The sequence below is a fragment of the Schistocerca gregaria genome, chromosome 1 (genome assembly GCF_023897955.1).
Source record: "Schistocerca gregaria isolate iqSchGreg1 chromosome 1, iqSchGreg1.2, whole genome shotgun sequence".
Classification (NCBI taxonomy): Eukaryota; Metazoa; Arthropoda; class Insecta; order Orthoptera; family Acrididae; genus Schistocerca; species Schistocerca gregaria.
Window position 1 is genome coordinate 640026260 of NC_064920.1, and position 12282 is coordinate 640038541.

At 43.2% G+C, this 12282-nt stretch overlaps 1 protein-coding gene across 3 annotated transcripts in view; it reads left to right on the forward strand.

The window, feature by feature from the left end:
• The window catches only part of LOC126360439 (choline transporter-like 1), a 141831-nt gene that overhangs the window by 81426 nt on the left and 48123 nt on the right, over positions 1–12282 (forward strand). For all 3 annotated transcript variants that reach the window (XM_050007711.1, XM_050007710.1, XM_050007712.1), the window contains one exon: positions 11124–11310. In XM_050007711.1, the coding sequence (XP_049863668.1) occupies positions 11124–11310 (187 nt within the window). The remainder of the gene's footprint in view (positions 1–11123; positions 11311–12282) is intronic.

The following is a 12282-nucleotide window of genomic DNA, read 5'->3' on the forward strand; positions in this document are numbered from 1 at the left end:
CCCAAGTGCAGATATCGCCCCCTTGGGTGATGTCGCTCCACTTATAATAAGAACTGTGTACGAGGCAAGCATTAGCCTCAACAGTCAATCATCTTCTGATGAAGAGAATGGGTCTGATCTTTCAATGGTGAAGTTACATACTCAGTTATGATGCTTCTTGAAACTATAGGATAATTTTATTCTGTGATGTAATGTTTTGTCATGTAGGCATAATGCGCTTCCGGAAGTTATCAGATAAACTGTTCTTGACCTTAACCCTGTATCTTTCTGTGACAAATTACTGCTGGCTTGAAACACACTGTTTGTAAGTTTTAATAAATCACATAAACTTGAGTAAAATTATTTTTAAGACACTTCATATGCAGGTTTGGGATTCCTGTATTATTTTTGCCATTAATGAACAATCTTTTTCTTATCAGGCCCTGCTGTTTTAATGACAGTGATGAAGTGCATGTTTTTTTAATTTTTTTTTATTTGTGCGTTGAAAATGCACCTGATGGTATCAGCACTGTCTGCAACAATCCACACTATCCAGTAACAGGACACTTCTGGGATTTTCAGCAAGATTGTAACTCCATAGTACTGTTTCATTTGTATTGCATGCTGTCCAAATTATCTCAATTACTTAGTTACATTTTCAATGGACCATGGATCATTTTGCACAATAGATCGTAATGATATGGAAGAACTAATTTTATATTCATAACTGAAATTAATTTAGACATATGGTTACAGTCTGAACACATCTAAGTTTTTTTACTAAAAGAAAAAAAAGACATACAGATTTGAGTAATTCCTAACCACCAACTTTTACACATTACATTAATGGAAATTCTTCTACAGACTGGAGGAGTTGTCAAGGAGAAACTTCCTCAGTTTGTCTAAAAATTTTGCTTTGTTGTCTCTCAAACATTTTATATCACTAGGTAAGAGAGATAAAATATTGCAACATTTTGTACTGCTTGTTGCGCTAACTACAACCTTAATGTGGAGTAGGGAATGTCATTGTTCCTTCTCGTATTGTTAATATGCACTTAATTGTCCCTTTTGAGCTGTAGTGAGTTATTTACAACAAACTTCAAGAGGGGAAAAAATACCTGGTGAAACCAGTTTACAGAATACTCAACTCCTTAAACAGGTGTCTGTAAGATGATTGTGGGTGAACACCATGTTTATTCTTACAGCACATTTTTGCACAATGAAGACTTTCTTTCTTAAACATGAGTTACCTTAGAACATTATTCTATATGACATTATTGAATGAAAACATGCAGAATATTTCAACTTACTGATATGCCTTTCCCAAAGATTTGTAATGAGTTTTAAGTGCACATGTGGCCAAACTAAGTTGTTTTAGGAGTTCCAAAATGTACTTTTTCCAATTTAAATTCTCATCAATATGGACACCCATGAATTTTGAAGTTTCCACCCTATTATTATTTCCTTACCATGTGTTACACTTATCATTGGTATATTACCACTAGATGTGCAGAGCTGAATATGATGGGTCCCCAAACAACACTGACTGGCACAAAAAATGTAACACCCAATAAATGAGGTATAATCATTGTGTAATTATCTATGTAATCAAAGTGAAGCACTTCAACCAATTTTTTGAGACATGGTATGTTATTGGCATTATATTGTGACCAAACAATGAAGTGTTCGTTTATTGCACTAGCCTCAATTGTTGTTTCCCATACTACCAGGAAAACACATCACTGAATGTGAGCAAATAATGTTTTCCCCCCTCTTGTAACACTTATTGTTGTACCCTGAATTGTTCCCCATTCAGTCACCCGTGTTTGCAGGAACTTTCTGTGATCGTTGTAGCCGAACGCTGTGGCCAAGCGGTTCTAGGCGCTTCAGTCTGGAACCGCGTGACCGCTATGGTCGCAGGTTTTAATCCTGCCTCGGGCATGGATTTGTGTGGTGTTGCAGAAGTGTTGAGGACTAAACCTTCCATGATTTCCAAACTATACGAAGGTACGGGAAAACTGGATGCTTTGCAAGGAGACCAGGAAAAGGTCAAGAAGAGCAACATCGAAGAGAGGTGACACTTCTTACAACTTCAAGTTCTCTGCAACCGTCACACTACCACTATTGAAGGACGAAAGTCACTACGCCAGGGGTTAGTGAGAGAAGATTGGCTTTTTCCAATCTTCACTCCAGAAGACCAGCTATATGTCCAGAACTCACTAGAGAGCATTGGACAACTTGACCATGTTTCACAAGGGAACATCTTGGCTGGACAGCATAACAGTGGCATCAAGTCTTGTTCACCAATGAGCTATGATTTGGCCTCTGATCATTTGAGTCTGGAGAGAGAGTGAGTCTGGAGAATGCCAGGGAAAGGTTTTCCTCTTGCACATTCTGATCCAGGTGTCTTTTCAGGATGGTTCTGTGATGGTGTGATCAGGAATCAATACAGCTGCAAGGACAGGTTTAGGCTTTGTGGAGCATGGGAGCCTTACCATATACCGGTATGTGGAGGAAATCCCCCTGGAGCATGTTGGGCCTTTCTCTCCATATGTTTGTGACAGTTTTACACTAATGCATGACCACATGTTGTGAAAATTGTGCAGGAGTTCTTGGATGAAACATGGATTCATGCTGTGGATTGGCCTGCTCAAAGCCCTGATTTGAATCCAATTGTACACGTTTGGATCAGCTGGGGAGAATAGCCCATCAGCACTATCCAGAGACCCTACAAGACCTAAGGAATGCACTCCTAGAAGAAGAGGATATGATTCATCAACAGGACAATACCACCTTAACTCAGCTCATGCCTGGAAGGTTGAATGCCACCTTTGGTGCAAGAGGTGGCATTACACATTTTTGCAGATGCGAGCAGAGGTATCCGAGATTGTCTCCGAGGTCTGTGAAGTAAATTGTGAAGTGTATAACATCAAAACAGAAGTGCATTATCTTTATGTGCTTACTCAAAATTTCCTTGAAGTGTGGATCTGTGGCTTAATTTGTTTATAATCTTCTTTCTTTTTTCAATGTTGGCCACTTAGATGCGACCATACCACAAAATTTCATCATAAGATAGTGGATTAGTGTCATAAACATGTCATAAATTTCAAATAAATTTCAGTTTTTGTCAGAAGTTGAAGTGTTGCATTTTTCATGCCTGTTAGTGGATAGTGGTTGAATTATTAAGTAAAACTTTGTGCATTTTTTATTCACACAGTCAAATGCCTTAGATAGGTTACAGAAAATGCCAACTGGCACTATTTTATTATTTAATGCTTATAAATCCTCTGAGTGAACATGTAACTGACATTATCAGCAGAGCAACTCTTCTGAAACCCAAACAGTCATTTTCTGAGGATATTATTGTTACTAAGGTGAGATTCTATTCTAGAATGCATCACCTTCTCAAACATTTTGGAAAATGATGTCAGCAGGTAAATATGTTGTTAGCTATTGACATCTTTATTATCACTTTTCTAGAAGAGGGGTTTAACAGTGGCATATTTCAGTCTCTCTGTAGGGAGTTAGTGCTCTATTACATATTTCAGATATGATTGGGTTTATTATATTCTTTAGTACTCTATAGGAAATGCCATCAAAACCAGATGAGCTTTTCTTTTGAGAGACTGTATAGTTTTCTTCATTCGGAAGAAGTTAGTGATACATTCATATGACTGAATTTTATGAGAGTTATTTTTTCAACATACTGCTGTAATTTTTCTGTTGAACTGTGTGCCCCTATGCTGTCTACTATATTTAAGAAATAATTCTTAAATACATTTCCTCCCTGTGACTCATTATTTGTAGCCCTTCAGTTCAGTTCAATTGTGAAGTTATGTTGTTGTGTGACTGTTTGTCGTACCTGTTGTTTCAATACATATCCTATAGCCTTCAGTCTGTGGTTGGAACCACTGATTCCGACAGTCTGTTCATATTCCTTGATTTTTAAATAATGTTTCTTAGTAATTTAGAGTAGTTTTTGTAGTGTGCAACTACCGCAGAATCCTTACTTATTCTTGCGAAAAAATACATTTTCCTTCTTCTTTCACAAGATTCCTTAGTCCTTCTAGTGATCCATAGTTTTTTACTGTTATGAATTTATTCATGGAATAGATTAAATTTTATGTTGGCATTTGCTTCATTTTAAATTTCATCCTAGGTCATCCCCTGTAAGTTATTCTTAAAAATATTTATCCAGGAGTCATTCTGATTTCCATTGAGGAGTATCCATACTGTAAGGCTCTATGTTATTTATTCTAACTAACTGTCCATCATGATCAGAGAGAGCTTTTGTTACTGGTAAAACAGTTATTTTCTTGAGAAAAACAAAGAAAACATCAATTAGGGTCCTACGTCTTTATCCACAAGTGCTGGAAAGTTAATTATTGAGATAAAGTTGTAGGATCAAAATAAGATTTCCAATTCCTTTTTCCTATAAGCAGTTTTCAGGATCTGCTTCATGAGAATGAATACTTAGTACCCTTCAGTACTGCTCTGACTGATCAGTGGAGACAAGGATGTGAATGCCTCTCATGATTGAATCTCAACTGGTCAAGATTTTTGAAATTAACATGATTCATTAGAATAAAATTTAGTCTTTAATTTAAAACACAACACCATTACATTAATTTCAGTAGGCTATGTCATTTGCAACCCTGCAGGTCCAGGGGTAAGAATAGGCCCCTCGGTATTCCTGCCTGTCGTAAGAGGTGACTACAAGGAGTCTCACACATTTCGGCCTTTATGTGATGGTCCCCTGGGTCCCCTGTAGGGTTTGACTTCCATACTCCCAAATTTTTTCGAAGAGCGAGCCAATTGGGGAAGGGTGCCTTACATGGTGCATCGTGTCCATTGTGCATTGAGATCTTTCGCCCCCTTTCTCATTGTCACATTGCAGACCGGCTCATTCTCCATCTCTTAGGCGAGGATACATTTGTGGGTGCTGTTTCTGCCATGCACTATGCCGTGTTGCTTTCTGTGCTGATGATGACCATAGACTTCTTTGCACCTGATATGATATCCAGCTCGGTAGGCAGTCCGTTGTGGTGGGCCACCATGTACCCTGTCGGTTGTAGCTCCCTGACAACACAGGGATCACTCTGCTGGTGCCTGTGCTGTTAACTCCCTACATATGTGAATAAGTAGATGCCTATCTCCCTGGGGCATCGGGACTCCCGGTAATGGCCATCCTGCCAGGTGGCCCTTGCTGCGACTGGATGGCGTCTGTGGGGAGGGCCCTTGGTCGGAATGGGTGGCATCCAGATGAATGACACTCAATGAAGCATGACACATCTTCTCTTGATGGTGGCCAGCCGCCAGCAGTCTCTAAGCGATCGAGGGCTCACTTCAATGCAAAGAAGTATGACCCCAAATCGTTCCCCTCCTTAGCCACACCATGGGAGGGGCGAAAGGCAAAGAATGGCAACGAGACTTATTTGCCCCAGTTCCTAGTTTGTACAAGAACTGATGGGGAGTCTTTCAAGATGATGAAGCCTCAGTTCTTTGTAGAGCATTTAGAGGACAAGTTTCGGGAGGTAGAGGGCTTGTCCAAAATGCACTCTGGGGCAGTTTTGATAAAAACAGCATCCTCTGCCTAGTCAAGGGCATTACTTGCTTGTGACAGGTTGGGGGATGTTTCTGTTACCATCATGCCCCATAAGATCTTAAATATGGTCTAGGGCATTATATTCCACAGGGACCTTCTTTTGCAGTGTGATGAATAGCTGCGCAGCAATTGGGAGCGGAGAGGTGTTCGTTTTGTCCGGCACGTGCATTGGGGTCTGAGGGATAATCAGGTTGCCACTGGTGCCTTCATCTTGGCCTTCGAGGGTGATACATTGCCTGAGAAGGTCAAGGTGATGGTCTACTGCTGTGACGTCAAGCCCAATATCCCCCCCCCCCCCCCCGATGCACAGTGCTTTAAGTGCTGGAAGTTCGGCCATATGTCGTCCCACTATACTTCCAAGCCTCACATGTTGAGATTGTGGATGCCCATCACATCCCAATACTCCATGTGCCCCACCTCCCATCTCTGTCAACTGCGGAGAGCATCAGTCCCCTTCATCGCCAGACTGCAGGATTTTACAGAAAGAGAGAAAAATCATGGAATATAAGACCCTGGACCAACTGACCTACACTGAGGCTAAGTGAAAATACGAGAGGTTCTATCCTGTGCATATGGCATCAACCTACACCGCTGCTACGACAACAGTTGAACCCTTTCCTGTTTCACCACATACAGTTGGTTGTCCGAGCTGTCAGACTCCACCTGCCCCCTTGATGGTGGGGAGCACTTCCCTCCCTGTTGCTCCTGCACCATCTGCTTCGGGAGCAACCTCCCTCCCCCAACCATCAGGGACATCCGTTCCCACTTCTTAGCTAGAGAAGCGTAAGACTTCTTCAGCTCCTCTCACTAGGAAGGAGTCCCTTGTGTCACACCCTTCCCAGGTTCCGACCAGTGGAAAAGCAGATGCGTGCCAGTGGCTGAAGCAACCATAGGTAACTGAGACTGACCCACTGAAGCTCTCCCAGCCGGAACCACCGAATGAACAGTGGGAGAAACCAAAAAGGAAGAAGGCACCCAAGAATCCCAACCTTGTGGTGGCACCCATACCGCCACTCCCTACAAGCTCTGCGTCTGAGGATGAGGTGGCGATTTTGGTGTCTGCTGTGGACCTAGATCTCGCCGGACCCTCAGACATAGTGGATGTTGCTCGCACAGGTCCTCAATCAGTGGCAGCAGGTGACCCAGAGGCATAACCTGCTTCCTTGAGCACTTCATGCCTTTCCAGTCTAATAATGACGTCATACTCCAGTGGAATTGTGGCGGTTTTTCCCACCACCTTGCTGAGCTCCGCCAACTTGCAGCCTTCACCCTTTCTTCTCCATTGCTCTCCAGCAAACTTGGTTTCCGGCAATGTGAACCCCCGACCTCTGTGACTATCGGGGTTATTATAAGAATCAGGCAGCTTATGAGAGAGTATCTGGTGGAGTCTGCGTCTATGTCCTTAACTCTCTTTACAGCGAATATGTCCCTCTTCAAGACCTTTAGAGGCTGTCACTGTTAGGATGTGGATGCCTCAGGCTGTTCTGACTGTAGTCTCTCTCTTCTACTGGATGGTGATGTCCCACAGCATGTATTAGCTGCGCTGATAGTCCAACTGCTGCCACCTTTTCTGTTACTGGGCGACTTTAACACCCATAACCCCTTGTGGGGTGGATTGGTGCCAACAGGCTGAGGCACTGTCGTTGAGCAAGTGTTGGCACAGCTCGACCTTTGTCTCTTAAATAATGGTGCCACCACACATTTCAGTGTGGCACATGACACGTACTGAGCCATCGACCTTTCGGTCAGCAACCCTGGCCTTCTATCCTCTTTCCAATGGAGTGTGCATGACGACGTGTGCGGTAGTGACCACTTTCCGATGTTTCTATCACTGCCACAGCATCACTCTTCTAGGCACCTCCCCAGATGGGCTTTGAATAAGGCTGATTGGGACTCGTTCGCCTCCATTGTCACTATTGAGCCTCTTTCTCAGGATGCCATGTGGTGGTTCAAACGGTCACCACCGGCCTCATTTCTGTAGCGAAATCTGCAATTCCCTGTTCTTCGGGGTCCCCATGGCAGAGGACTGTGGCTTGGTGGTCACCAGAGATCGCTGAGGCAATTTGCAATCACAGGTGGACCCTCCAACACCATAAGCGGCACCCGTCACTGGACCACCTCATTGAATTTAAGCAGCTCCATGCCCAAGCTCAACGCCTTATTCGCCAACAGAATCAGGAGTACTGGGAAAGGTATGTCTCCACCATTGTCATCTTTACCTCCCCATCACAGGTTTGGGCCAAGATAGGCAACTCTATGGCTATTAGACCCCCATCAGCATACCTGGGCTGCCCCTGAATGGAGCAGTCTTTACTGACTCCGACATGATCGCAGAACTCTTAGTGGCACATTATGTTCAGAGTGGTTGGAACGTTGGAGCCTTTTATTCCATACGTGCCACCCTGAGTCATACAATACTCCATGCAGTGAGTGGGAGTTCTAAAGTGCCATAGCCGCTTGCCCTGATATGGCTCCTGGGCTGGATCACATCCACTATCAGCTGCTCAAACACCTCTCAGTGAACTGCCAGCAACACCTCTTGGACCTTTTCGACCGTATCTGGGTTGAAGGTGAGTTCCGATCACAATGATGGGAAAGCATCGTCATCCCCATGTTGAAACCTGGCAAGAACCCACTGAAGGTGGACAGTTGCTGCCCCATTAGCCTCACCAATGTTCCATGCAAATTGTTTGAACACGTGGTGAGCCAGAGGTTGAGTTGCCTACTTGAGTCTCAGGGCCTTCTGGCACCGTCCCAGGGTGGGTTCCGTAAGGGCCTCTCTGTCACCAATAATCTGGTCTTCCTGAAGTCTGCCATCCGTATGGCATTTGCCCCCTGACAACATCCAGTTGCCATCTTTTTTGACATGCGGAAGGCATACGATACAACATGGCGACATCACATACTCACCACACTCCATGGGTGGGGTCTTCTGGCCCACTCCCGATTGTTATTCAAACTTTTCTGCCACTTAGTTCCTTCCGCATGCAAGTTGGTCCCTCCCATAGTTCCTCTAGAGTCCAGGAGAAGGGGGTCCCACAAGGCCCGTCTTGAGTGTACGACTCTTTAGTTGCTATCAATGGCCTAGCTGCAGCTGTGGGAACATCTGTATCGGCTTCTTTGTATGCTGATGACTTTTACGTGTACTATAGCTCCACTGGCATTGTGGTTGCTGAATGGCAGCTGCAGAGCAGTATTCGCAAGTCGCAGTCTTGGGCCGTATCGCGCGGCTTCCAGTTTTTGGCCGCCCAGACTTGGGTCCTGTGTTTCTGCCAGCATCACAATGTTCACCCTAAACTATGGCTTTATCTTGATGGCATCAGTTTTTGGGATTGCTTTTTGATGCCTGGTTACTTGGTTTCCTCACATTTGGCAGCTTAAACAAATGTCCTGGCGCCATCTTAACGCTCTTCGTTGCTTGAGTCACACCAGCTGGGGTGCCGATCAGTGCCTTCTATGACTGTATCAGCTGCTGATTCAGTCCCATCTCAATTATGGGAACCTGGCTTATGGTTCGGCATTGTCTTCCGTATTGCAGTTGAGTTTCACTGCGGGATCTGACTCGCAACTGGAGATTTCTGCATAAGCCCTGTAAATGGCATACTTGTGTAGGCTGGTGTCCCTCCATTGCGGATCCAGCACCAACGCTTATGGTGCACATGTTTGTAGCTTGCCCGGTCATCCAGATTACTAACTCATGTTACCCAACTCGGTCGTCTATCTTCAAGAACGGCGGGCCCAGTCAGGGTGTATGATCACTGTTCGCATTCAGGCTCTTCTCTCTGGGCTTGAGTTTTTCGCTCTTCCACCTCTTTTTCTGGGCCCATGTACGTACAACCCTGTGGTATGTGTCCCACTCATGCCTTCAGCTGGATTTGACACAGGGCCCGAAGAACTCAGTCCCTCCTGAGACCCTCTGCCACCGCTTTCTTTCCATCCTTACTGCATTTCACAGTTCTAATGTGGTCTATACTGACAGTTCAGTGGTGGCTGGTCGAGTTTGGTTTGCTTTTACTCTTGGGGAACAATCTGAACAATGCTCATTGCTGGATGGTTGCAGTGTTTTTGCTGCAGAGCTCGTTGCCATCTCTCCCGTCCTAGAGTATAACCGCTCCTGCTCAGGTGAGTCCTTTGTTATCTGTAGTGACTGCCTGAGTGATTTACAAGCTGTTGACCAGTGTTTTCCTCGCTCTTTTCTGGTGATGGCTATCCAGGAGTCCACCCATACTCTTGCCCGCTGCTGCTGCTGCTCCGTGGTCTTTGTGTGGACCCCAGCTCATGTCGGCATCCCAGATAATGAACACGTTGACACATTGTCCAAATAGGCTATGAGCACACCGGCCCTGGAAATTGGCCATTTGGAGTGTGATCTCCAGTCAGTTTTGCGGCAGAAAGTCCTTAGCACCTGGGGTGATGAATGGCGCACAGTGCTTTCACCCAACAAACTTCAGGTCATCTAGGAGACTACCGGTGTGTGGCGCTGCTCCTTGTGGGCCTCTCGCAAGGACTCTGTTGTCCTCTGCTGGCTACGCATTGGCCACACCTGGCTAACACATGGGTATTTATTGCGCCATGAGGACCCACATCTCTGTCGCTGTGGTTCAGCGTTGACAGTGGTCCATTTCTTGTTGGCCTGTCTACTTTTAACTGCACTTGGGCAGACCTTAGCACTGCCTGATATGCTCCCTGCGCTGTTAACAGGTGACACTGCAATGGCAGGCTTCGTTTTGAGTTTTAGTTAAGTAGGGATCTTTTATCACTTGAGCTAGGGGTTTGTCTCTATCCCCTTTTTGTTTTTCTTTCTTTTATTTCCATGGTCAGCCAATCACTGTAACACTCTGTGTGTTTTTAATTCCTCTTTTCTGGTCTTTATCTATGTCTTTCTTGTTCTGTGCCATCTCTCATCATATACTGCTTGTTTTTGTTCCTTGTGGGTGTTTCATGATTGTGGAAAAAGGGACCGATGGCCTTTGTAGTCTGGTCCCTTCAACCCCACAAACCAACAAACCAACCAAGAATTTTACAATAATGGTGTCAGGTTTCATCCCCTTCCCATCTATCATTAAAAATATTATGATTATTTTGGTTTTTAGTTAAAATAACTAGTATGCAATGTCTGTTCATTGTTATTCGCCCCCAAGTTTCTTGGATCAGAGTGCACTTTTTCTGGAATAGATCAGAAAATGCAGAAAGGGGAAGTGAACAAAGTCTAAATAAGAGAGTTAATTGTGTCTGCATGTACATGTGTGTACGTGCATGCACGCGTGCGCGCACGTGCATGGGGTGATAATTAACTGAGATACCAAGATGTCGTATTCAGAAAATTAATACCAGAATTTTTTGTTGTTGGAAGCTAATTGTAGTGTTTATCTGATTCAGAATAATGATGAACATTTTTGGTCATTTCAAATAACTTTAGCTTTTTAAAACAATTTTTATTTCTTTTCTGTAATACAGCTCTTACAGCAGCTGGAAATAATTCATTCCTATAACACATTCAGTATTCATTTGATAAATGTCATATGTCTTTTCTTTACAGGTTATTTTGCTGCTTTTAGTATGTGCTCTAACAAAGAGAATACAGTTTTTGGCCGATTTATTTGAAGAGTCGGCACATTGTTTGCAGAGTATTCCAGGATTGTTTCTACAGCCATTTATAACATTCATTGCACTGTTAGCATTTTTTGCATTTTGGGTTACAGTTATTGTTTGCTTGGCAACATCAAGTGAGTAAGAATAAAAATGACTTACTGTAGTTAATGTAAAACAAAGTCTAATTTCACATATCATTTTCAATAAGACAAATCAACTGAATGTAACACAATTCTGTGTTCATTTATGTCAGTTTTTTTTACATACAATAATCATTTACATTCTGTACTTATAAATTATAAAGAAATCATTTTATTTTTTGTGATGTTTAATTTATCAGGTGGTTACCCGTTTCAGCCACTGCATGCATATACTTTGACGAATTTGCAAGTCTGAGTTTGTGAAGTTTGTATGTAGCCCTGTGTCTAAATACATTTTCATAGTGCACAATAAGATTAAAATCAGAGACCTTCAGGTTTACATGAAGGCGCACTGACAATTAGTATGTTGATGTGTACTTTGGGAGTTGTGCCAAATGATGGGCACCAAAAATCCTTTATCAGGCATACTTCAGTGACTGACATAGGGTGCTTTAGTGGAACATTGTATGTAGCAGTGATTAGGGATTGCAACGAAATGGGTGTACAAATTAATAGCATAAATACCCACTCAATGAGGATGACTTTAGATAGTTTACAGAGAACATCACCTTAAGACAGATGTGATCATTTCAGAAGGTGTCACAATTTACACAATGAAAGGACTTAAATCTGTCAGGTGGTTGATAAAGTGGCAGTTTTGGTGAAAACAGGTACTTTCCACTCATACAGAACAGGTTCATAAAGCTAAATTGCTTAGCAAGTTACAGTAGTTACAAAATTGTGAAACACCACCTCGATTCTAGCTAGGATGTCATCTTTGACAGAGTCTTAATGACTGTTAACTGTCAAAAACTAAAAGAAGAGTGAGAAGAGGATGCTGTCATCGATGTGAAGAATATTTTAAAGAAGGTTATTGGTGGTCATTGGGACAGCCACATTCATATTGATCCTCGGTTCTCTCACAGTATGTTGACATTGGATGTCAGGGTCTATTCATATGAAGTT